This window comes from Leuciscus leuciscus (genome assembly GCF_965113295.1).
Source record: "Leuciscus leuciscus genome assembly, chromosome: 16".
Classification (NCBI taxonomy): domain Eukaryota; kingdom Metazoa; phylum Chordata; class Actinopteri; order Cypriniformes; family Leuciscidae; genus Leuciscus; species Leuciscus leuciscus.
In genome coordinates this window covers 12,592,447-12,615,310 of record NC_138740.1, presented here as the reverse complement: position 1 = coordinate 12,615,310, position 22,864 = coordinate 12,592,447, and the positions used below count along the sequence as shown (strand labels likewise).

General features: G+C 36.7%; 3 protein-coding genes across 4 annotated transcripts in view; all 3 read left to right on the top strand.

The window, feature by feature from the left end:
• LOC309477908 (uncharacterized protein) overlaps positions 1-22,864 on the top strand; it is a 61,268-nt gene that overhangs the window by 26,326 nt on the left and 12,078 nt on the right. The window lies entirely within an intron of this gene.
• On the top strand, positions 5,164-7,425 carry LOC309477953 (uncharacterized protein). 2 transcript variants are annotated; one of them, XM_082141480.1, is made up of 5 exons: positions 5,164-5,269; positions 6,234-6,299; positions 6,511-6,594; positions 6,903-6,992; positions 7,184-7,425. In XM_082141480.1, the coding sequence occupies exons 1-5, from the start codon at positions 5,169-5,171 to the stop codon at positions 7,392-7,394; spliced, it is 552 nt and encodes a 183-aa protein (XP_081997606.1). In that variant the 5' UTR covers positions 5,164-5,168; the 3' UTR covers positions 7,395-7,425. The 2 variants fall into 2 exon arrangements, 1 of the variants encoding a protein (XP_081997606.1); XR_014198716.1 differs by lacking the exons at positions 6,234-6,299; positions 6,511-6,594 and having other exon boundaries at positions 5,175-5,269.
• The window catches only part of LOC309477898 (uncharacterized protein), a 97,505-nt gene continuing 95,287 nt past the window's right edge, over positions 20,647-22,864 (top strand). The window contains exon 1 of the mRNA XM_082141399.1: positions 20,647-20,740. The gene's annotated coding sequence lies outside the window, so the exon portion shown is untranslated. The remainder of the gene's footprint in view (positions 20,741-22,864) is intronic.

The window sequence follows — 22,864 nt, the reverse complement described above, 5'->3', positions numbered from 1 at the left end:
TCCCTCACTCTCTCACATCTGTGAGAATGTCAGATGCCCATTTCTTGCGAGCGGAGATCGCAGTCCTACTGGCGAAGGACGCGATCGAGCTGGTCCCTCCAGCCGATATGAGGTTGGGGTTTTACAGCCCCTACTTCATTGTACCCAAGAAAGGCGGTTGGTTACGGCCAATCTTGGACCTGCGAGTCCTAAATCGGAGCCTTCACAGGCTACCGTTTAAGATTTTAACGCAGAAGCGAATTTTTCAGTGCGTCCGTCCCCAAGATTGGTTTTGAGCGATCGACCTGAAGGACGCGTACTTTCATGTCTGGATTCTCACTTGACTCAGGCCGTTTCTGCGCTTTGCGTTCGAGGGTTGAGCATATCAGTACAAGGTCCTGCCCTTCAGCCTGTCCCTGTCTCCCCGTGTCTTCACGAAAGTCACAGAGGCCTTGTTCCCCTGAGAGAACACAGCGTTCGCATTCTAAACTATCTCGACAACTGGCTTATTCTAGCACAGTCTCGGGGATCAGTTGTGCGAACACAGGGATATGGTGCTCAGTCACCTCAGCCGACTGGGTCTTCGGGTCAACTGAGAAAAGAGCCAACTCGCCCCTGTGCAGAGGATCTCTTTTCTTGGTATGGAGCTGGACTCGGTCACACAGTCGGCACGCCTCACAGAAGAGTGTGTCCAGTCAGTGTTGAACTTCTTGAATTCGTTCAAAGGCAGGACAGCGGCCCCACTGAAGTTATTTCAGAGACAGGTGTACGCCTTGAAGTGGAAGCTATTTGTTGAATGGTGCTCTTCTCACCAAGAAGATCCCCGAACTTGCTCGATCAGGGCCGTGCTTTCCTTCTTGCAGCAGGAGTTGGAGCAAAGGCTGTCTCCCTCCACCCTGAAAGTCTATGCTGCCATCTCAGCCCACCATGACTTGGTGGAGGGTAAGTCAGTTGGGAAGCATGACCTGTTCATCAGGTTCCTTAGGGGGGCGAGGAGATTAAATCCACTTCCACCCTCCTTCTTTACCCTCTTGGGAATTGTGCCTGGTGCTCAGAGCACTCCAGAATGCCCCATTTGAGCCTTTGCAATCAGTAGACTTGAAAATCTTCTCTCTAAAGACGTTGCTCCTGGTTGCACTGGCCTTCATTTTTTGGACTGTTTTTTTCAGAATTAAGTAGTTGGAAATTACTAGTCATTAATTTTTTTATATCAGCTATGCATTCCGTTAATTTTGTGAATTGGTAAGTTTTCGTCGGGACGTGAAGAAATATAGAGCAAAGTGAAAGATTAAAACTAATGCCATGCTTCCTTAATGATGTCTCCCAAGGGTAGTATGTACAGGATGAAAAGCAACGGTCCAAGTACTGAGTCTTGCGGTACTCCATACTGAACTTGTGATCGATATGGCATCTCTTCTTTTACTGCTACAAACTGATAACGGTCAGATAAGTATGATTTGAACCATGCTAATTCAATTCCACTAATGCCAACATAATTTTCAAGTCTATTCAAAAGAATGTTGTGGTCGATGGTATAAAATGCAGCACTTAGATCAAGTAACTAATAGAGAGATTCAACAACGATCGGATGATAAGAGCAAATCATTTGTAACTCTAATGAGAGCAGTCTCAGTACTATGATACTTTCTAAATCCTGACATATGTCTATTTTTAAACAGGCTGGAGAAAACTTATTGCAAAGAACACTTTTCAGGTATAAATACTTTTAGTCTGTATTAAATTTGGATGTATATATTTAGGGATCATCAAGACTAATTTCTGTCACGGTACATATTTTTTTGTTTAAAATGTTGTTGAATCATCTGGCTCAACTAACTGGTCAGTCTCCGGCTGATCCTTAGATCTCACTCTGCCTGTGTGTGTGTGTGTGTGTGTGTGTGTGTGTGTGTGTGTGTGTGTGTGTGTACTCGTCTATCTATCTAAGTGGGGACGTTGGTGTCGTTACACACTCACTAACAGGGACCGTCGAGCCAAGTGGGGACATTTTTCAAGTCCCCTGTTGGTCATGCTTTAAAACATGTTAAAATCAGCCAAAACACGCTCTGGTTAATTTTGTACATTTTTGACCAAGTGGGGACTTACATGTGTGTGTGTGTTTAAGTCCATACTCAGCAGCGCTCCTGTAGGCTGGAGCAGGAACTGCAGTGGCCCATTAACACACGTCGTTCACACTTCTCTATTGTCTGAATGGCTGCTGTCCTAGAGAGGCTCTGAGACTGTAGAGCTGCTGTTTAACTGCTTAGTTCAGGAGCTTTCAGTAACACTTTATAACAACTCCACGCTATTAATCATTAGTTAAGCATTAGTAAACAGTTAATTCATTTATAAAGCAATATATACACTAATATATACACTAATAAGCAGTATATAAATGCAGTTATAAATGCTTTATTCCTGTTTTAAAAGCATATCTATAATGTGTTTAATAATTGTATTTTCATACTTTATTAATGATCAATTTATCATTTCTAAATGAAGTATAGCATCATTTACAAAGCAGTTATTTAGGAGTTGTCAGTGGTTCATAAGATCCCTTAGAAAGTGTGAGTAAATGATTAAACTATTTCAATGTACATTCATACATCATACACTTATTATTCAGACATATAGTAATAGTTACTTAGTGTGTTAATAAATGCTTTATTAACATGTATTTCTACTCTTTTCAGGTAGATATAAAGCATTTAGTAGAGGTCAGTTCACTATTTTTTGTGAGCTCATCTAAAGTGAGGACTAGTTATGCTAGTTATGTAGGAGATTTAAAGGCTGTTAATATTTCTATGTTCTCTATCACTGTGTTGTGTTGTGTTTGTTTCCTTTTTCTGTTTAGAAGATAAATGAGTCTTTAAATCTCCTTTATAAATGCTTTACTAGGCATAACTAGTCTTCACTTTTGCTCACAAAATAGTGAACTGACCACTACTAAATGCTTTATAACTCCCTGAATCTACTACATTTACTCACACTTTCTAATTGATCTTATTAATCACTGACAACTCCTAAATAACTGCTTTGTAAATAACGCTGTACTTCATTTAGAAATGATAAATTGATAATTAATAAAGTATGAAAATACAATTATTAAACACATTATAGATATAGCTATAATAGATAATACAGCAATAATACAGCATTTAAAGGTGTATTTATAAACTGCTTATTAATGTCTGCTTTATGAATTATGATTTAACTGTTTACTAATGCTTAAATAATGATTCATTAAATGCAGTTATTATAAAGGGTTACCATATATATATTATATAATATTTTTCATAATATAACTTCAAATATGCATATTTTTTTTTATAAAACATTAAATAAAAAAAACATGCCAAGAGGGGATCTGCAACTCAATGTTATAATTATAATGTAATTATTATTATATTATAAAGGTATTAATAATGCGACAGATAGTATTGGCTGCCTATTAATTAAAACATAACTTCTACAAAAAAAAACAACAACAAAAAATCAATAGACATGTCCTAATTTTTCTGTTTCCTTTGTTTCTAGGATGTTGATGTACAGAGAAAGTCAGTGTTTGAAATATTGCTCAATTTAAATGCAACCAAACATATGTCGTTCGTTACCATCCAACAGTGGACCTTTCTTTAAGATCTAATTCAAAACTTTTGAGTTGACTTGCTGCATCTGGTCATTTTGAAGAAACAAAAATGAAATCATTTTTTTTTTCATAATATAACTTTAAAAAAAATTTAAATAAAAAAAATTAAACATGCCAAGATTGAATCTCAACTCTGAATGATCTCTACCTATACAACAGTGGACTCACAATAGCCTGCAATGGAACTGTGTGTGTGTGTGAACAGTTAAGTATGTCTTTATTTTGTAACTATAAGTTATATATATTTATATATAGGCCTTCATAGATACTTTCTATGCTTGGTTATGCAGTCCCTAACAATTTACTTGCCATTGTTATGTGCCATTGCACTCACACATACATGTCTATATTACTAACAGACCAATGTCGCTCTACACTGGCCAAGTGAGGACTCACTGAACGATCTCTATCTATACAAGTGAGGACTTGTGTGTGTGTTTGTGTGTGTGTGTGTGTGTGTGTGTGTGTGTGTGTGTGTGTGTGTGTGTGTGTGTGTGTGTGTGTGTGTGTGAACAGTGAAGTGAACTGGCAGTGAAGTCTGTCTTCATTATGTATATATAATATATTATATAGTATATTATATATCTTATGCCTTTTATCATTCATAATATTTGTTTATTTTATTTAACACTTATTTTCTCTCTTCATAGATACTTTCTATGTTTGGTTATGCAGTCCCTTTAGGGTTTATAGGATTAATCAAACAGAAATAGCTCTTTAGCCCTCTGAGGTCGAGAAACGCGCCCACGTGTTTTGCTGGATTTTTTTCACATAGCAGCAACATAAACTTAAAAAAATCCGTCATTTATGGTCATATAAATAAAATAAATACATGATTATAAACTATAGAGGGTCTTCTTTTTTTTGTGTACACTCACATTAACATCAAAACCTTGTTTTTATTTTTAAATAAATAAAATAAACAGGGTGCGCTTTCAGCTCACTCTGTCTCCGCAAAAATCTTTCTGAAACAAGTCTGGAAAACTCAGCGAATACTTATCACACAACCATGAAACATGCGTCTAAAGAAAGCTTTAAATTTCTACTTTAAAATAAAACAGTTCACATTCAAAACAAATATTCTCCTGCAATGTAATCTGTATGAAACTAAAGAGAAGTACAGTTTCTCCCATCTCATCTAATTATCTGTAATTAGTTCACGCCCTCTCGCAGAGCGCGCTATTAATAAGATAATGTGCTGAGGTGATATGCAAAATAAGGTAAACGCCCCCTGAAATGAGTTCACACCCACTCGCAGAGCGCGCTATTCATAAGATAATGTGCTGAGGTGATCTATGCAAAATAAGGTAAAAAGCCCCCTGAAATGCTTTAAAACCAGCAAGTTTCATTCACTCACTTTCCTGCGCCGTTGGAAGATGACACACAGCCCTTCAGCTCGTCCTGGGGTGCGTTTCCCGAAAGCATCGTTGGCCAACTATGGTCGCAAGTTCATCGCAATGTCCATTGAACTCTATTGGCAACGAGGGAACTTGCGACCATAGTTGGCTAACGATGCTTTCGGGAAACGCACCCCTGGATAGCAATGAAGAGTTCACTTTTTCCTCAGAAGAAGAACAGGACTCTGACAACGAACGTTTGTATTTTTGAAGAGCGACTTGATCCAGCCGTGGATATTTCGGATGAGTAAGTCTTTTTAAATTTACTTGCATTAGTTGACAAGCTATTTTGTATAATATACAAAATATAATACATATTTTACTGGTTGGACCATTTCCATACTTGTCATTAAGAGTAATTATATTTAAATTGTCTAGGCTATGCTTTATAAAGTAGGAGAGAGGCTTCATGCAGTCTGTTTTCTTTCGTTTTTAATAGTTTTGTTTAAAATAACACATTTCGAGCTTTCTATATATTTCTCTGGTATTTTAGGCAAAGCTTATGAGTTTGGGTTCATTTATGAGGCCTCCAGTTCCTGCTATTTTTAATTCTTATGTTTTAAATACAGGCATTTGGTTGATGAAACAACTATTAAAATTAAGATACAATTAATACAAAACGAAATTCACTTTAAAGAAAGGCTTTATACAAAAAATAAACTTAATGAAATGGTCAAAATCTTCTCTGCCCACTCCATTTGTCTCGCGATTGCGCATGATCTTACTCATGCTTTTCACTTTTCATATAATCAACATAAATGAAATAAAAAATATATAATTATTTTATTTAAACCTAAATATGAACTAAATTGTTTTATTTAATTTTAATGACTAGGCTACAACACGTAGGCCAATTAGCCTACAGTACAGAGAAATTAGTTGACAAGCTATTTTAAATAAACGTAGGCTACAGATTTTACTGGTTGGACCATTTCCATACTTTCCATTCAGAGTAATTTATATTTAAATGAAGAGTGCTTGCAAATATCTATTGCAAATGTGTGTATGTGCTGAAATGTGTAAATATGCCCAGCTGATGAATTGCAAATGTGTTAATGTTTGCGTTGTGCTATCTCCGTAATGGCCCATTACACACAATATATGCCTACAGCACGTGTCTACAATTATTTGCATCAGTTATTCATATAGACTAATGGTAATATACTTTGAAATATTTATGTTATAATAGTTTTCAACTTTTTTTAAAACAGGAATCCTGCATCTCCTTCATCTGCAACTCGGAGGGCGTGCAGCAACACAGTTGAACGTCAGAAAGAGTAAGTACATATTTACCAATGTTTGTGCAATTTTGTTTATATACTTATTACAATATGACCCTGTATGAGTTTATTTATTTTTGGAGGTTGGTTGATAATGTTACATATTTTTTCTTTGTGCTATCTTATCAGCATGCTAATGCCCATCAGTTGTGCATGTGCTGGAATAGTACTCTATATGATAATAATAGTTTTCAACTTTTTTTGAAAGGAATGATGTAGGTTGCTCACTCTCACCTCTCACTGCAACTCGCACTAAGAGGGCACGCAGCAACACAGACAGAAATCAGGAGGAGTAAGTACATATTTACCCACTATTTTACAGATGTTAGACCAATTTTGTTTATACTTAGTGATGCTACAAATGTACATGTGCCTGCCTGTGTGGATTGCCAGACACAATTGCAAAACACAATTACCAGACACAATTGCAAAAATTGTGGTGTTATGTATGCACAATATTACAATTAGTGATTGGTAATGTTAGTATAAAAGAGCTTATTTTTGTTGTTTTACCAAAATGCTGACTGTCCATCAGTTATGCATGTGCTGGCATAGTACTTTGTTCAACCTTTATTAATATTAATATTATTTTTTTTATAGGAATGTGGTAGCATCACTCTCACCCTCACCTGCAACTCGCACTGGGAGGTCACGCGACAGGTGTCGTTCAGTTTTGAGAACAACTGAAAAGTAAGTACACTTATTCCCTTTCTTTCAGATATTAGTATAATTCTGTTTACATATTCTGGTTTTACATAGTCCATACAAACATGATGTGTCTGTATGGCTTTGCATCTGGCCAATGTTACTTATAATGATTGAAATGCAGTTGTTATATTTTGTGTAATAAACATGCTCACAGTTGTATGTTTGTTTTACAGCTATAAAGGTGATGGTGATCATCAGACACCTGTTGCAAAGAGGGCCAAGACAAACATTCAGACAAGCAACAAGCAGTCTACTCTGTCATGGAAAACAGAGACTGACATTGATATGGTTCCACAGACTCTGAGATTCCTGCCTGCACGGGAACCTGGACCACAGCTGAGTTTAAAACATTGCAAATTTAAAACATTTAGTTCCTCCTCATAGAGGAATTACAATAAAACAGTGAAAAACAAAACCTTTGAATCTCCTCTTTGTTCAGGCTGCCTCTCTTGATGGCCCATTAGTCATTGGGGGAGTGTCTATGTCACACCCCTGGTCTGAATCTCATTAATATTGATGAGCGATTACCCCTCCCACGCATAAACCTCTTCTGACAAAAAAAAACTGTTTTACAATGTTTAAATCAATGTATTGTTTTAAGAGAACGATCAGGCAGGATGAATTTCACATCATTTTGAAGCCAGAACTAGAAACGACAACATATATTAGTCAAGAGTCTTGTGGGCACATATTTAGAATGTGTTTTGTGTTCTTAAAAAAAGAAAGTTGATGAATTTTTTTTTAAATAACCACGCATAAACATTATTCTCTTAAAAATACAAAGATTTACAAGCATGTTGATCAGATATTATGCTAGCCCTGTTTGTGTTATATAGAGTGAATTTACACTTTTGCCATTAATATGTTTATAAATAACTGAAAAAAAGATCACCTCCAGGGCCCCAAAAACACCTCAGACCTCAGAGGGTTAAGGTAACGATTTCAGGTCACTATAGTGACCTATATTTAGTATAGCGTAAACCATACTTTATACAGTGAATAATGATTTTATTAATCAAAATGAACTTCGCGTCCCCAGTTGGATGGTAAAGAACGATACGTGTTTGGCTGCTTTGTACATTTCTTGCCATCACAAACACACTGTAAAGATTTTGGAGGTCAATCTCAAAATGTTATGTCGAAAAACTAAACACGCTTTAGGGTCTGTTTACACGACATCATTTTCAACTGAAAACTGAAAACGTTTTGGCCGTTCATTTCAACGAAAATGCCATTTTGGGGGCCTGACAATGAAAGCTTTTGAAAACGAGTTTTTGTGAGATCATCTAAAGTGAGGACTAGTTATGCCTTGTAAAGCATTTATAAAGGAGATTTAAAGGCTGTTAATATTTCTATGTTCTCTATCGTGTTGTGTTTGTTTCCTTTTTCTGTTTAGAAGATAACTGAGTCTTTAAATCTCCTTTATAAATTATTTACAAAGCATAACTAGTCCTCACTTTAGATGAGCTCGCAAAATAGTGAACTGACCACTACTAAATGCTTTATAACTCCCTGAATCTACTACATTTACTCACACTTTCTAAGTGATCTTATTAATCACTGTAAACACCTAAATAACTGATTTGTAAATAATGCTATACTATTCTAAATACTACATTTAGAAATGATAAATTGATAATTAAACACATTATAGATATGCTTCTAACTCAATAATACAGCGTTTAAAGGTGTATTTATAAACTGCTTACTAATGTCTGCTTTATGAATTATGATTTATCTGTTTACCAATGCTTAACTAATGATTAATAGGATGCAGTTATTATAAAGGGTTACCATGTATATTATATTATATTTCTCAAAATATAACTTCAAATTTGCTTTTTTTTTTATAAAAAAAAAGCATGCCAAGAGGGGATCTGCAACTAAACGTTATAATTATAATGTAATTATTATTATATTAAGATATTAATAATGCGACTGATAGTATTGGCTGCCTATTAATTAAAACATAATTTCTACTCTTAAAAAAAATCAATAGACATGTCCTTATTTTTCTGTTTCCTTTGTTTCTAGGATGTTGATGTACAGAGAAAGTCAGTGTTTGAAATATTGCTCAATTTAAATGCAACCAAACATATGTTGTTCGTTACCATCCAACAGTGGACCTTTCTTTAAGATCTAATTCAAAACTTTTGAGTTGACTTGCTGCATCTGGTCATTTTGAAGAAACAAAAATGAAATCATTTTTTTCATAATATAACTTTAAAAAAAATAAAAAATTAAAAAATTAAAAAAATTAAACATGCCAAGATTGAATCTCAACTCTGAACGATCTCTACCTATACAACAGTGGACTCACAATAGCCTGCAATGGAACTGTGTGTGTGAACAGTTAAGTATGTCTTTATTTTGTAACTATAAGTTATATATATTTATATATAGGCCTTCATAGATACTTTCTATGCTTGGTTATGCAGTCCCTAACAATTTACTTGCCATTGTTATGTGCCATTGCACTCACACATACATGTCTATATTACTAACAGACCAATGTCGCTCTACACTGGTGTAACGACTATGGCTCGATGGGTAAAAAATTGACTTTTAATTTATATACTAATTAAAAGTGAAAACACTTTCTAAGTCCCACAGACTTGGCGAACTCTGTAACTGAACCCCCGTTTACGACTCGCTTCCCCCCTCTCGACAGTGTGAGCTTCAAAGACATTACTGACATTCCGATCTCAACAGAAAACCCGCTCTGAATCACACACACACCAAACCACTCTGAAACTCCTAAACTACAAGTTACACACACGCATGAAATGTTTTTATGTAGTTTTCTTGTCTATGGGTTGTGATGGGATAAATTGAGATATTTATGCACCTCTGCAGATGTAATGGACACGTGTGTTGATACATTTGAGATGTATCTGTTTCATTAACTGATATTAATGTCGGGTATGATATCCTACGGATCGTACTGAGCTTCTTTATACAGAAATATAAACTATATTCCGCACAAATGTTTATATTTCTATACATAATGTGGTATTAAAGTTTTAATGCATTTTTCTGGGTACGATCAGAAGAGGCGTTCCTTCACAAACAATGAAACGCTCCCGCCTCAGAACCGAAAGATTCCATTGGGTCCCGTCATCAAACAGGGCGTTACCCCGCGCTGCTTTAAAACCAAAACACAAGCAGACGCTCGCTCTCTCATCCTTCCGCTTCCAACTCATCCAACTTCTCTGGACCCTCCTCCCCGGCGCAGCGCTTCTCCAAAGGAACATCTGGAGGAGGCCCTGGCCTTCTCCATCGAACGAACCCATGTTCGAGTCGTAACAGCCGGCCTTTGCAACTAAGATTTCCAGCCTCTCCCATCCCGGGAGACGAATCTGAACTTTTCCGGTAACGTTAAATTCAAGTGAGCCTTTACATCGTTTTTCGAAACGACCCAGAAGAAGAAGCTAGACGCAAACCAGCCGGACACGCGCACGCGCGTCCCCTTTTCAGCATCACACTGAAAGAGTACCACATCTCGCAAGTATATTGATTCCTATAAAAGCTGTTCCAGGTGTCTAGGTCTTAGGTCTGTGATTTAAGTTACCCTCTATCTTCCCTCTATATCTTTCTTTCTTTCATTCCATTTTCATTCTGATCACGCTATGTTTATGTTTTTGTTCGGTTAAATGTTTATTCGTTTGTTTGCATTTTTACGTACGTTTATGTTTGTAGTTTATATAATCTCTAGTGTGTGCCATTTTATTAATAAACCCATTTATACTTTTAACTGGCTCTGTGTTTGAAAACCCACTTTTTATAAAGTCAATGAAACAAAAGATCTATAAAGCTACAGGCTCTATATTATAAAACTACTTTGAATAGTTTTTATTAATAAACCCAAAGAGGTTTTGTCTTCGTGGCCAGAAGACAAACTCTCTTGGAGTTTTGTAGACAGGAATACTTCTTCTTAACTGTAATGATCAGACAGTACAGAACGAGGCATTTCCTATAATTGATAAAGTAAATGCATATGCGATTTATGAATTATGACCATGCGTTATAAATATTAATATTGCCAAAATTCCCTATATTCTTGAGCTAATTCACATTAACCCAGAGGCATTTACGCTACACTGGCCAAGTGAGGACTTACTGAACGATCTCTATCTATACAAGTGAGGAATTTGTGAGGGATTTATACACTCTTTTATACGCTCAAAACTGTTAAACATAATTGAAAGATCTTATAAACATTGAGATCTTTCAATTTAAATGAATTAATTTCTCACTTAAAGCCCATGTTGCAGGTTAGAGTACCCAGTAAGCCAATGTATAGAAAAATAATGTAGGAACTATATTTAAATATAAACATATACTTATAAAACGCTATTTAGGCTTCTGGAGTCGTTTTTGTGAGAAATTTTTACTTCCGCATTTGAAAACCGCCAAACCGGAAGTGACGTAACATGAGGTAGAGCGGTCAAAGTAAACAATAGGAAAGCAATGGATCGCCATGACAGCTCGGAAAGCTGGGGGAATTGTAGTCTAAATGTTTACTCGTATGTCGTATGATATATATATATATATATAACGTATATATAATTCATATATATGATGATATCATATAATTATGAGCCTGAAATGAAGCCAAGTGAGAAGGACAGGCCAGGGTTAGACAGAACAACTGTGAGTTGTGGTGTGAGGAGAACAGGGCGAGAGAACAGTGTTAGCTTATAGATGTATTCACGTTAGCCGACGATATGTACAACACTATGCTCAGATCATAATACTGTACAGATTATTATCATCATGTATCAGGCAATAGCAAAGCTAGTACTTAGACCCTTACCTGCATGTGTTATGTGTGTCAGCCTTTAGGAGACAGTTTCCAGAGGAAGGGGGACTTTATAAAGGCTTTGAATTGACCCATTTGGTGACGATGAATAAAAAAAATTATCACAATCACAACTGTCTTACTGTACAAAAACTTTATATGTAGAAACAGCCAACACAAACATTAAAGTCGGTTTTTACAGATTGAAAATGAATTATAGAACATAATATATTATATTTATAATAATAATAATAATAATAATAATAATAGTGTCTTCTGCAGACTAATAACAAACACATAAATGCAGTTCATTACAAGTTTATGTAGGATATGTTAATTAATTAAATTAAGACAAGGCACATTTTGTAAAACAGATGTACAATGTCTGACGGATCCGTGAGCGTCATGTTTCCCGCCGGCGGCCGAACCACATGCTGACGGCGGACCGTCACCGCGGGCGACCCGATGAAGGAGCCGGGACAGTGTCCACATATCGCCGGGATTATAATCATCCGGTCTATAGTGAACGCTACACACTACCGCGTTTTTCAAAGCAGAAGCAGAAGTGAAGTCCCGTCTCTTACCCGGCACAAAACGCACACAGGCACGGAAGATCGCACCGTCCTTTTATTCGGAAACCTGTGGACTCGATGTCCTGACAGGCCATAATTCACAATCATTTACCACGACGATGATTAATTGAAATACAATAAGCACCGAAAACACACTGAATCATGACTGCTCCAACTGAATACCAACCTATCTCTGCACTGAGCGCGAACGCAGAGCCAAACGACTACCTCATGTGGCGTCATATGACGCGATGGTGAAAAAATGCGTTTTTTCAACACGGTCAAGGAAACTGTCACGTTTTCTATTAAATTTGTGCCCTTATGTCTTGCAAAACAATTTTTAATCCTGCATTTACTTTTCATATGGTATTTTCATACAAGGTTATATTAATAAAAAAAAATAAAAAAAACCTGCAACATGGGCTTTAAACACAAAGACCAACAGAACTTGATTTACTATACAGGCTTATTTGCACATGCTTACATATTATTTCCAAGACTGTGTTATTTATTTTAAAAACCTAAGCTAGACTGAAATGTGCAATATTTCTACCGTATACCACAAAGATATGTAATTTAAGTCCAAAGGGAAACTATGTTTTTATTGTATTTTTATTACTGCCAATGTCTGAGAGACCACAACCCATAAGATTGCTAAAGTAAAAAATGTGTACCGTTGGTTCATTAATGTTAAGTAATATTTTTGACTCGAACAAAATCACTTAATTGTCAATTTTTAGGTATTTGAAATGTACTATCATTAACTTTTGTAATGTTAATTTATATTATGTTATATATATGCACGGTAAAACTCTCTCCAATATGATATATACACATTATAATGCTTGATCTGTAGATAAAAGGCTGTGGATTTGCATAAAATGACTTTATTTTGTGTATTTGTATTTTATGTTTGTTGCTGTTTTAAAACGACTCGCTACCGTGTGCCTGTTCACACCACAAGGACTATGAATCGGCATCAAACGCACAATAACTGGAATTTAAAACTTCACTATGTGAAGAAACAAATGATCAATAAACTGTTGGACAGATATAGGCTACACTAGGATTTGTGCGCTCGAAATTTCTTCGCTTTGTGCCGTGAACTTTTAAATGCGCACTTGTGCAGCGCTGAACACTGTGACTCCATGTTGCTTTGAGCACATCATTCTGCACCCGCGATGTGCATACGCGCTTTGTGCGCTCTGTTTTGAAGCGTTTCATATTATCATGGTTTTTCCTATATTTTTTATACCTAGCCTGCACAATACATTTAAAATAAGCATAATTTAATTGTATATTATATTGTATGCACTAAAGCTGGTGAAAACCTATCTCAGGTCCACAATGTCAGATGACAGATTAAGCAATTTAGGTGTTCTAAGTATTGAGTCAAGGAGGGCAAAGGCCTTAAATCTAGATGAATTTGCTGATCTTTTTGCAAAAAAAACCACAAAAATCGTAGAATGCAGTTAATGTGACTGATTCTGAATATGTAATGCAAATTTAAAAAATATAATGGCAATGCAAATACATTGTTGAATGATTGGTAATCATGGTATTTTGCCTGTTAATGCCTATAGTGCAGTGCAGAAAATGATATGACAACAATAAGGTCTAAACTGGCCCCTCTAACAGTACAACTGGCCCCAGCTTGCCCCCAGCTTGAATGTGAGGCTATATGTAAAGCAGAAAAGCGCAATATAAATAAAATGTATCATCATCATCATGTGATTATATTTACTACTTTTGTGAATAAATCTTGCTGCAGCATTTTGGACCAGTTGAAGGCGAGCGATTTGTGACTTGGAAATACCGCAATACAATGAGTTGCTGTAGTCTAAATGGGAAGTAATAAAAGCATGAACAGCCATCTCTAGTGTTTTGTCAGTTAGGAAGTGTTTAATTTTAGACAAAAGACGGAGTTGATAGAAACTAGATCCAGTTACTGAAGATATTTGTTTGTCAAATTTTAAAGGCCCATCTAAAAGCACACCCCAAACCTTTCTTACTTTGTCAAAAAAAAAAAAAAAAAAAAAACTCAAATACTCATGAACATGTGAACACGTGATGATAAGTACGCATGTGACCATGTTATATACTTGTGCATGACCTGCCTGATCTCATGAAAATGCATCTCTATGGCACGCATTGTGTTTATCGTGCAATTTTTACGCGAAAATATATTTTTTTACATGCATATAATACGCACTTTATTGAGTGTAATACACACACATCCTACAAAACTAATCCTAACCAAACATATAATACATATTACATATTACACACCACTACTAAACCTACCCTAAACCCACCCATGCCTATCATATGCACGTATAAATTGCACAATAAACACAATGTGTGCTATAGAGACGCATTTAGTGTGACCGGGTTGGAATGACGTGACAATTTCACAAATTCACGTTTATGTTGTTTACATGCAGATGGTAAAGGCATCGTTTTCAAAACGAGTGATAAAAGGCATAATATATAATATACTACATAATATACTATATATACATAATGAAGACAGACTTCACTGCCAGTTCACTTCACTGTTCACACACACACACACACACACACACACACTGTTCAAGTCCTCACTTGTATAGATAGACATCGTTCATTGAGTCCTCACTTGGCCAGTGTAGAGCGACATTGGTCTGTTAGTAATATAGACATGTATGTGTGAGTGCAATGGCACATAACAATGGCAAGTAAATTGTTAGGGACTGCATAACCAAGCATAGAAAGTATCTATGAAGGCCTATATATAAATATATATAACTTATAGTTACAAAATAAAGACATACTTAACTGTTCACACACACACACACACAGTTCCATTGCAGGCTATTGTGAGTCCACTGTTGTATAGGTAGAGATCGTTCAGAGTTGAGATTCAATCTTGGCATGTTTATTTTTTTTAATTTTTTTAATTTTGATTTTTTAAAAGTTATATTATGAAAAAAATTATTTAATTTTTGTTTCTTCAAAATGACCAGATGCAGCAAGTCAACTCAAAAGTTTTGAATTAGATCTTAAAGAAAGGTCCACTGTTGGATGGTAACGAACGACATATGTTTGGTTGCATTTAAATTGAGCAATATTTCAAACACTGACTTTCTCTGTACATCAACATCCTAGAAACAAAGGAAACAGAAAAATAAGGACATGTCTATTGATTTTTTTTAAGAGTAGAAATTATGTTTTAATTAATAGGCAGCCAATACTATCAGTCGCATTATTAATATCTTAATATAATAATAATTACATTATAATTATAACATTTAGTTGCAGATCCCCTCTTGGCATGCTTTTTTTTTAATAAAAAAAAATGCAAATTTGAAGTTATATTTTGAGAAATATAATATAATATATATGGTAACCCTTTATAATAACTGCATCCTATTAATCATTAGTTAAGCATTGGTAAACAGATAAATCATAATTCAGAAAGCAGACATTAGTAAGCAGTTTATAAATACACCTTTAAACGCTGTATTATTGAGTTAGAAGCATATCTATAATGTGTTTAATAATTGCATTTTCATACTTTATTAAATCAATTTATCATTTCTAAATGAAGTATAGCATTATTTACAAATCAGTTATTTAGGTGTTTACAGTGATTAATAAGATCACTTAGAAAGTGTGAGTAAATGTAGTAGATTCAGGCAGTTATAAAGCATTTAGTAGTGGTCAGTTCACTATTTTGCGAGCTCATCTAAAGTGAGGACTAGTTATGCTTTGTAAATAATTTATAAAGGAGATTTAAAGACTCAGTTATCTTCTAAACAGAAAAAGGAAACAAACACAACACGATAGAGAACATAGAAATATTAACAGCCTTTAAATCTCCTTTATAAATGCTTTACAAGGCATAACTAGTCCTCACTTTAGATGAGCTCACAAAAACTCGTTTTCAAAAGCTTTCATTGTCAGGCCCCCAAAATGGCATTTTCGTTGAAATGAACGGCCAAAACGTTTTCAGTTTTCAGTTGAAAATGATGTCGTGTAAACAGACCCTAAAGCGTGTATTATTTATTGCACTTTAGTTTTTCGACATAACATTTTGAGATTGACCTCCAAAATCTTTACAGTGTGTTTGTGATGGCAAGAAATGTACAAAGCAGCCAAACACGTATCATTCTTTACCATCCAACTGGGGACGCGAAGTTCATTTTGATTAATAAAATCATTATTCACTGTATAAAGTATGCTTTACGCTATACTAAATATAGGTCACTATAGTGACCTGAAATCGTTACCTTATAGAGCTATTTCTGTTTGATTAATCCTATAAACCCTAAAGGGACTGCATAACCAAACATAGAAAGTATCTATGAAGAGAGAAAATAAGTGTTAAATAAAATAAACAAATATTATGAATGATAAAAGGCATAATATATAATATACTATATAATATACTATATATACATAATGAAGACAGACTTCACTGCCAGTTCACTTCACTGTTCACACACACACACACACACACACACACACTGTTCAAGTCCTCACTTGTATAGATAGACATCGCTCATTGAGTCCTCACTTGGCCAGTGTAGAGCGACATTGGTCTGTTAGTAATATAGACATGTATGTGTGAGTGCAATGGCACATAACAATGGCAAGTAAATTGTTAGGGACTGCATAACCAAGCATAGAAAGTATCTATGAAGGCCTATATATAAATATATATAACTTATAGTTACAAAATAAAGACATGCTTAACTATTCACACACACACACAGTTCCATTGCAGGCTATTGTGAGTCCACTGTTGTATAGGTAGAGATCGTTCAGAGTTGAGATTCAATCTTGGCATGTTTATTTTTTAAAAAATTTTAAATTTTAATTTTTTTAAAAGTTATATTATGAAAAAAATGATTTCATTTTTGTTTCTTCAAAATGACCAGATGCAGCAAGTCAACTCAAAAGTTTTGAATTAGATCTTAAAGAAAGGTCCACTGTTGGATGGTAACGAACGACATATGTTTGGTTGCATTTAAATTGAGCAATATTTCAAACACTGACTTTCTCTGTACATCAACATCCTAGAAACAAAGGAAACAGAAAAATAAGGACATGTCTATTGATTTTTTGTTGTTGTTTTTTTTTGTAGAAATTATGTTTTAATTAATAGGCAGCCAATACTATCTGTCGCATTATTAATACCTTTATAATATAATAATAATTACATTATAATTATAACATTGAGTTGTAGATCCCCTCTTGGCATGTTTTTTTTATTTTAATTTTTTATAAAAAAAATGCATATTTGAAGTTATATTCTGAAAAATATAATATAATATATATATGGTAACCCTTTATAATAACTGCATTTAATTAATCATTAGTTAAGCATTAGTAAACAGTTAAATCATAATTCATAAAGCAGACATTAATAAGCCGTTTATAAATACAGCTTTAAATGCTGTATTATTGATTTAGAAGGATATCTATAATGTGTTTAATAATTGTATTTTCATACTTTATTAATTATCAATTTATCATTTCTAAATGAAGTATAGCATTATTTACAAAGCAGTTATTTAGGAGTTGTCAGTGATTAATAAGATCACTTAGAAAGTGTGAGTAAATAGATTCAGGGAGTTATAAAGCATTTAGTAGTGGTCAGTTCACTATTTTGTGAGCAAAAGTGAGGACTAGTTATGCCTAGTAAAGCATTTATAAAGGAGATTTAAAGACTCATTTATCTTCTAAACAGAAAAAGGAAACAAACACAACACAATGATAGAGAACATAGAAATATTAACAGCCTTTAAATCTCTTACATAACTAGCATAACTAGTCCTCACTTTAGATGAGCTCACAAAAAATTGTGAACTGACCTCTACTAAATGCTTTATAACTACCTGAAAACAGTAGAAATACATGTTAATAAAGCATTTATTAACACACTAAGTAACTATTACTATATGTCTGAATAATAAGTGTATGATGTATGAATGTACATTGAATTAGTTTAATCATTTACTCACACTTTCTAAGGGATCTTATGAACCACTGACAACTCCTAAATAACTGCTTTGTAAATGATGCTATACTTCATTTAGAAATGATAAATTTATCATTAATAAAGTATGAAAATACAATTATTAAACACATTATAGATATGCTTTTAAAACAGGAATAAAGCATTTATAACTGCATTTATATACTGCTTATTAGTGTATATTAATGCTTTATAAATGAATTAACTGTTTACTAATGCTTAACCAATGATTAATAGCGTGCAGTTATTATAAAGTGTTACTGAAAGCTCCTGAACTAAGCAGTTAAACAGCAGCTCTACAGTCTCAGAGCCTCTCTAGGACAGCAGCCATTCAGACAATAGAGAAGTGTGAACGACGTGTGTTAATGGGCCACTGCAGTTCCTGCTCCAGCCTACAGGAGCGCTGCTGAGTATGGACTTAAACACACACACACATGTAAGTCCCCACTTGGTCAAAAATGTACAAAATTAACCAGAGCGTGTTTTGGCTGATTTTAACATGTTTTAAAGCATGACCAACAGGGGACTTGAAAAATGTCCCCACTTGGCTCGACGGTCCCCTGTTAGTGAGTGTGTAACGACACCAAGGTCCCCAGTTAGATAGATAGACGAGTACACACACACACACACACACACACACACACACACACACACACACACACACACACACACACACAAGTCCTCACTTGTATAGATAGAGATCGTTCAGTAAGTCCTCACTTGGCCAGTGTAGAGCGACATTGGTCTGTTAGTAATATAGACATGTATGTGTGAGTGCAATGGCACATAACAATGGCAAGTAAATTGTTAGGGACTGCATAACCAAGCATAGAAAGTATCTATGAAGGCCTATATATAAATATATATAACTTATAGTTACAAAATAAAGACATACTTAACTGTTCACACACACACACAGTTCCATTGCAGGCTATTGTGAGTCCACTGTTGTATAGGTAGAGATCGTTCAGAGTTGAGATTCAATTATTTTATTTTTTAAGTTATATTATGAAAAAAATGATTTCATTTTTGTTTCTTCAAAATGACCAGATGCAGCAAGTCAACTCAAAAGTTTTGAATTAGATCTTAAAGAAAGGTCCACTGTTGGATGGTAACGAACGACATATGTTTGGTTGCATTTAAATTGAGCAATATTTCAAACACTGACTTTCTCTGTACATCAACATCCTAGAAACAAAGGAAACAGAAAAATAAGGACATGTCTATTGATTTTTTTTTAAGAGTAGAAATTATGTTTTAATTAATAGGCCACAACAGAGAATTAATTTCTTAAAGCAATAACTTTGCTCTAATGTCCACAACATAAAGCTTCTGATGTTTTATAGTGCTTTCATTGAAAGTGTTATGATATTCTGTATTATTTGTTGGTATGGAACTGCTACTGAGGTACAGAAGAAATTATTAAGAAAAGTAGTAACAAGTAAATTGTTAGGGACTGCATAACCAAGCATAGAAAGTATCTATGAAGAGAGAGCGTTAAATAAGAAAAATTATATTATGAATGATAAGAGGATATTCTCGCCTCTGCTTTTGAACTGTTGTTGTCGGGCCGTCTGTATTTTTTACCCCGTTGTAGATTTAAATGGTCTTTCCTAAAAAAAATCGTATTTTAAAATTTTTGATAACTGATGGGTTATATATATATATATATATATATATATTTTATATATATATATATATGTATAGAGAGAGAGGGAGTTACATAATGAAGGCAGACTTCACTGCCAGTTCACTTCACTGTTCACACACACACACACAGCTCCATTGCAGGCTATCAAGTCCCCACTAGTATAGATAGAGATCGTTCAGAGTTTCAGGTCCCCACTTGGCATGTTTTTTTTAAAATAAAAAAATGCATATTTGAAGTTATATTATGAAAAAAGAGCTTAAAAGAAAATTTTGTATGTCATTTTTGTTTCTTAAAAATGACCAGAAACACTAGTCCCCTCTTGGCCAGTGTAGAGCGATAGTCCCCGTTAGTAATATAGACGTGTGTGTGTGTGTGTGTGTGTGTGTGTGTGTGTGTGTGTGTGTGTGTGTCAGTTACACCCTTGATGGTTTGGAGTTTAACCATTTCATTGCTGTGTGCTTTTGCCTGCATTAACCCTCTGAGGTCGAGAAACGCGCCGACGCAAAAACACCAAAACACTTCACAAGTCTCTGCTTTTCGTCGAGTTTGGAAGACACGCTGTGAGCTTACATGGATTTACCTCAGAAGAAGAAGAACGCGATTTGAAGACAAGAAAAATGTAAGGTAAGAAATTCTTACTTATTAGTTTATGGTATTGTTGCATAAACTTCACATTGTGTCACGGTATCAAATGAGGAGAAGGATTTGCAGGTTAACAGTGTTTAATAAAAACAAACTCACAGCCGTACACAAAATGATAATCCAAACAGGTGACACAGAGAAGGCAACAGAACAACCAGTGACATCAAACAATGAACCAGCAAAAGACACACACAAAGACACAGCTTATATATGCAGGTTAATGGGAAACAGCTGGTGACAAATGATCAATGATTAACAGACAGGAGTATGGGAAATGCAGTTCATGATACATATGACAGTGAGGGGAAGAGACATCTGGTGGCAACTCAGGGAACAACTCTAATACAATACAATAACACAAAACAGTCTCACATTGTGACAGTACTCCCCCCTAAAAGGAGTGGCTTCCAGACACTCCATAAGACCAAGCACAAAAGTTCAGGTGGGTGGAGGAACGGAGGTGGATCTGGGGGAGGGATGGAGGGTCTAGAACCCCAGGGCGGGGCCGCAGGGGGTGCAGGGAGCCAGGGCGGGGCCGCAGGCGGTGCAGGGAGCCAGGGCGGGGCCGCAGGCGGTGCAGGGAGCCAGGGCGGGGCCGCAGGCGGTGCAGGGAGCCAGGGCGGGGCCGCAGGCGGTGCAGGGAGCCAGGGCGGGGCCGCAGGCGGTGCAGGGAGCCAGGGCGGGGCCGCAGGCGGGACCAGAGACCAGAACGGCGCTGGAGACCAGGGTGGTGCTGCAGGCATCTCCAGACACCAGAGCCGAGCTGCAACCCATGGTGGTGCTGGCGGTAACAAGAACCTGGGCAAAAAAGCACAAGAGGCCCTATGGGCCAGGTTAGCTAGGGCAGACAGTTCAACTAGCTTGGGGTCGGCCATCTTGGGCCAGGCAGAGAGTTCAAGGAGCTCGGGGACGTCCATCTTGGGCCGGGCAGAGAGTTCAAGAAGCTCAGAATCGGCCATCTTGGGCCAGGCAGAGAGTTCAGAGACCTCGGAGTCATCCATCTTGGGCAGGACGGAGAGACTTTCAGTCGTGACAGGAAGTGCAGTAGACTCAGGTTCAGACCTCTCTGCCGTGACAGAAAGTGCAAGAGATTCAGGTTCATATTCCTCAGCCGTGACAGGAGGTGCAAGAGACTCAGGTTCATCTTCCTCAGCCGTGACAGGAAGTACAGTAGACTCAGGTTCAGACCTCTCCGTCGTGACAGGAAGTGCAAGAGACTCAGGCTCAGACCTCTCAGCCGTGACAGGAAGTTCAAGAGACTCCGATTCAGACTCAACGGCCGATTCAGGTTCATGGGCTTGAGAGACATCTTGCTGAACAGAAGAGCAGAAAGCAGACCACACACACCACAGAGCCATGGTAAACACAGGAAATACTGAGTCCAATGAACATACCTCTGGTGCCTTCCTGAGAACAGGTGCAGGCATGATGATAGCCCTCCTTAGAACAGGTGACGCTGAGACAACAGCCATCTTGGGTACTGCTGCTGGCTTGGCGGCGGCCATTTTGAGGGCAGGTGCAGGCTTGGCAGTGGCCCTCGTGAAAACCGGCATCGGGGTTGGAAGGCCAGCCCTCCGCACTGACCCTAATGGAGTCTCTGCCAGACTAGACCTCAGACGCTGGGTTCTGGCATGGATAGGAGAGAAAGGTGAGGCAGCCATCCTGTGAAGTGGCTCTGGTGCGGCAGCCATCTTGTGAAGTGGCTCTGGTGCGGCAGCCATCTTATGAATAGGCTTGGGTCTCCTCTCCATCTCCCTCTCTCGTGGCCGACGCTCGGGAAAGAGTGAAACAATCATGTCTCTAGCACTCGCTACATCCATAATTGGCTCGGGTGTGGCAGCCATCTTGTGAAGAGGCTCAGGTGTGGCAACCATCTTGTGATATGACTCGGGTGTGTATTCCCGCAGGCCCAGAGTCCCAACACACAACGACCGGTGCGCACTACCTCCCCTCAAAAAATTGCTTGGACGGGGTCTCCTTCCTGACCTCCGAGAAGAATTCACCTTAGTCTTGGAAAAGACCCGAATCATCTCCCCGGTAAGTGCCTTGAAAGAGGCACAGCATGGGTCCCGTCTCTCCCACACCTCTGTTCCCCATGTGGCTGCTGGACCGGTCAGCAGCAGTAGCACGAACGCTACTTTCGATTCCTCAGTTTCGAAAGTCCTG

Bases quoted from the DNA above. Each gene is read 5' to 3' on its own strand.
- LOC309477953 (XM_082141480.1), top strand. From the start codon at position 5,169: ATGAAGAGTTCACTTTTTCCTCAGAAGAAGAACAGGACTCTGACAACG. The intron at 5,270-6,233 runs GTAAGTCTTTTT...TTTTTAAAACAG, and splicing joins GCCGTGGATATTTCGGATGA to GAATCCTGCATCTCCTTCAT. The intron at 6,595-6,902 runs GTAAGTACATAT...TTTTTTTTATAG, and splicing joins ACAGACAGAAATCAGGAGGA to GAATGTGGTAGCATCACTCT.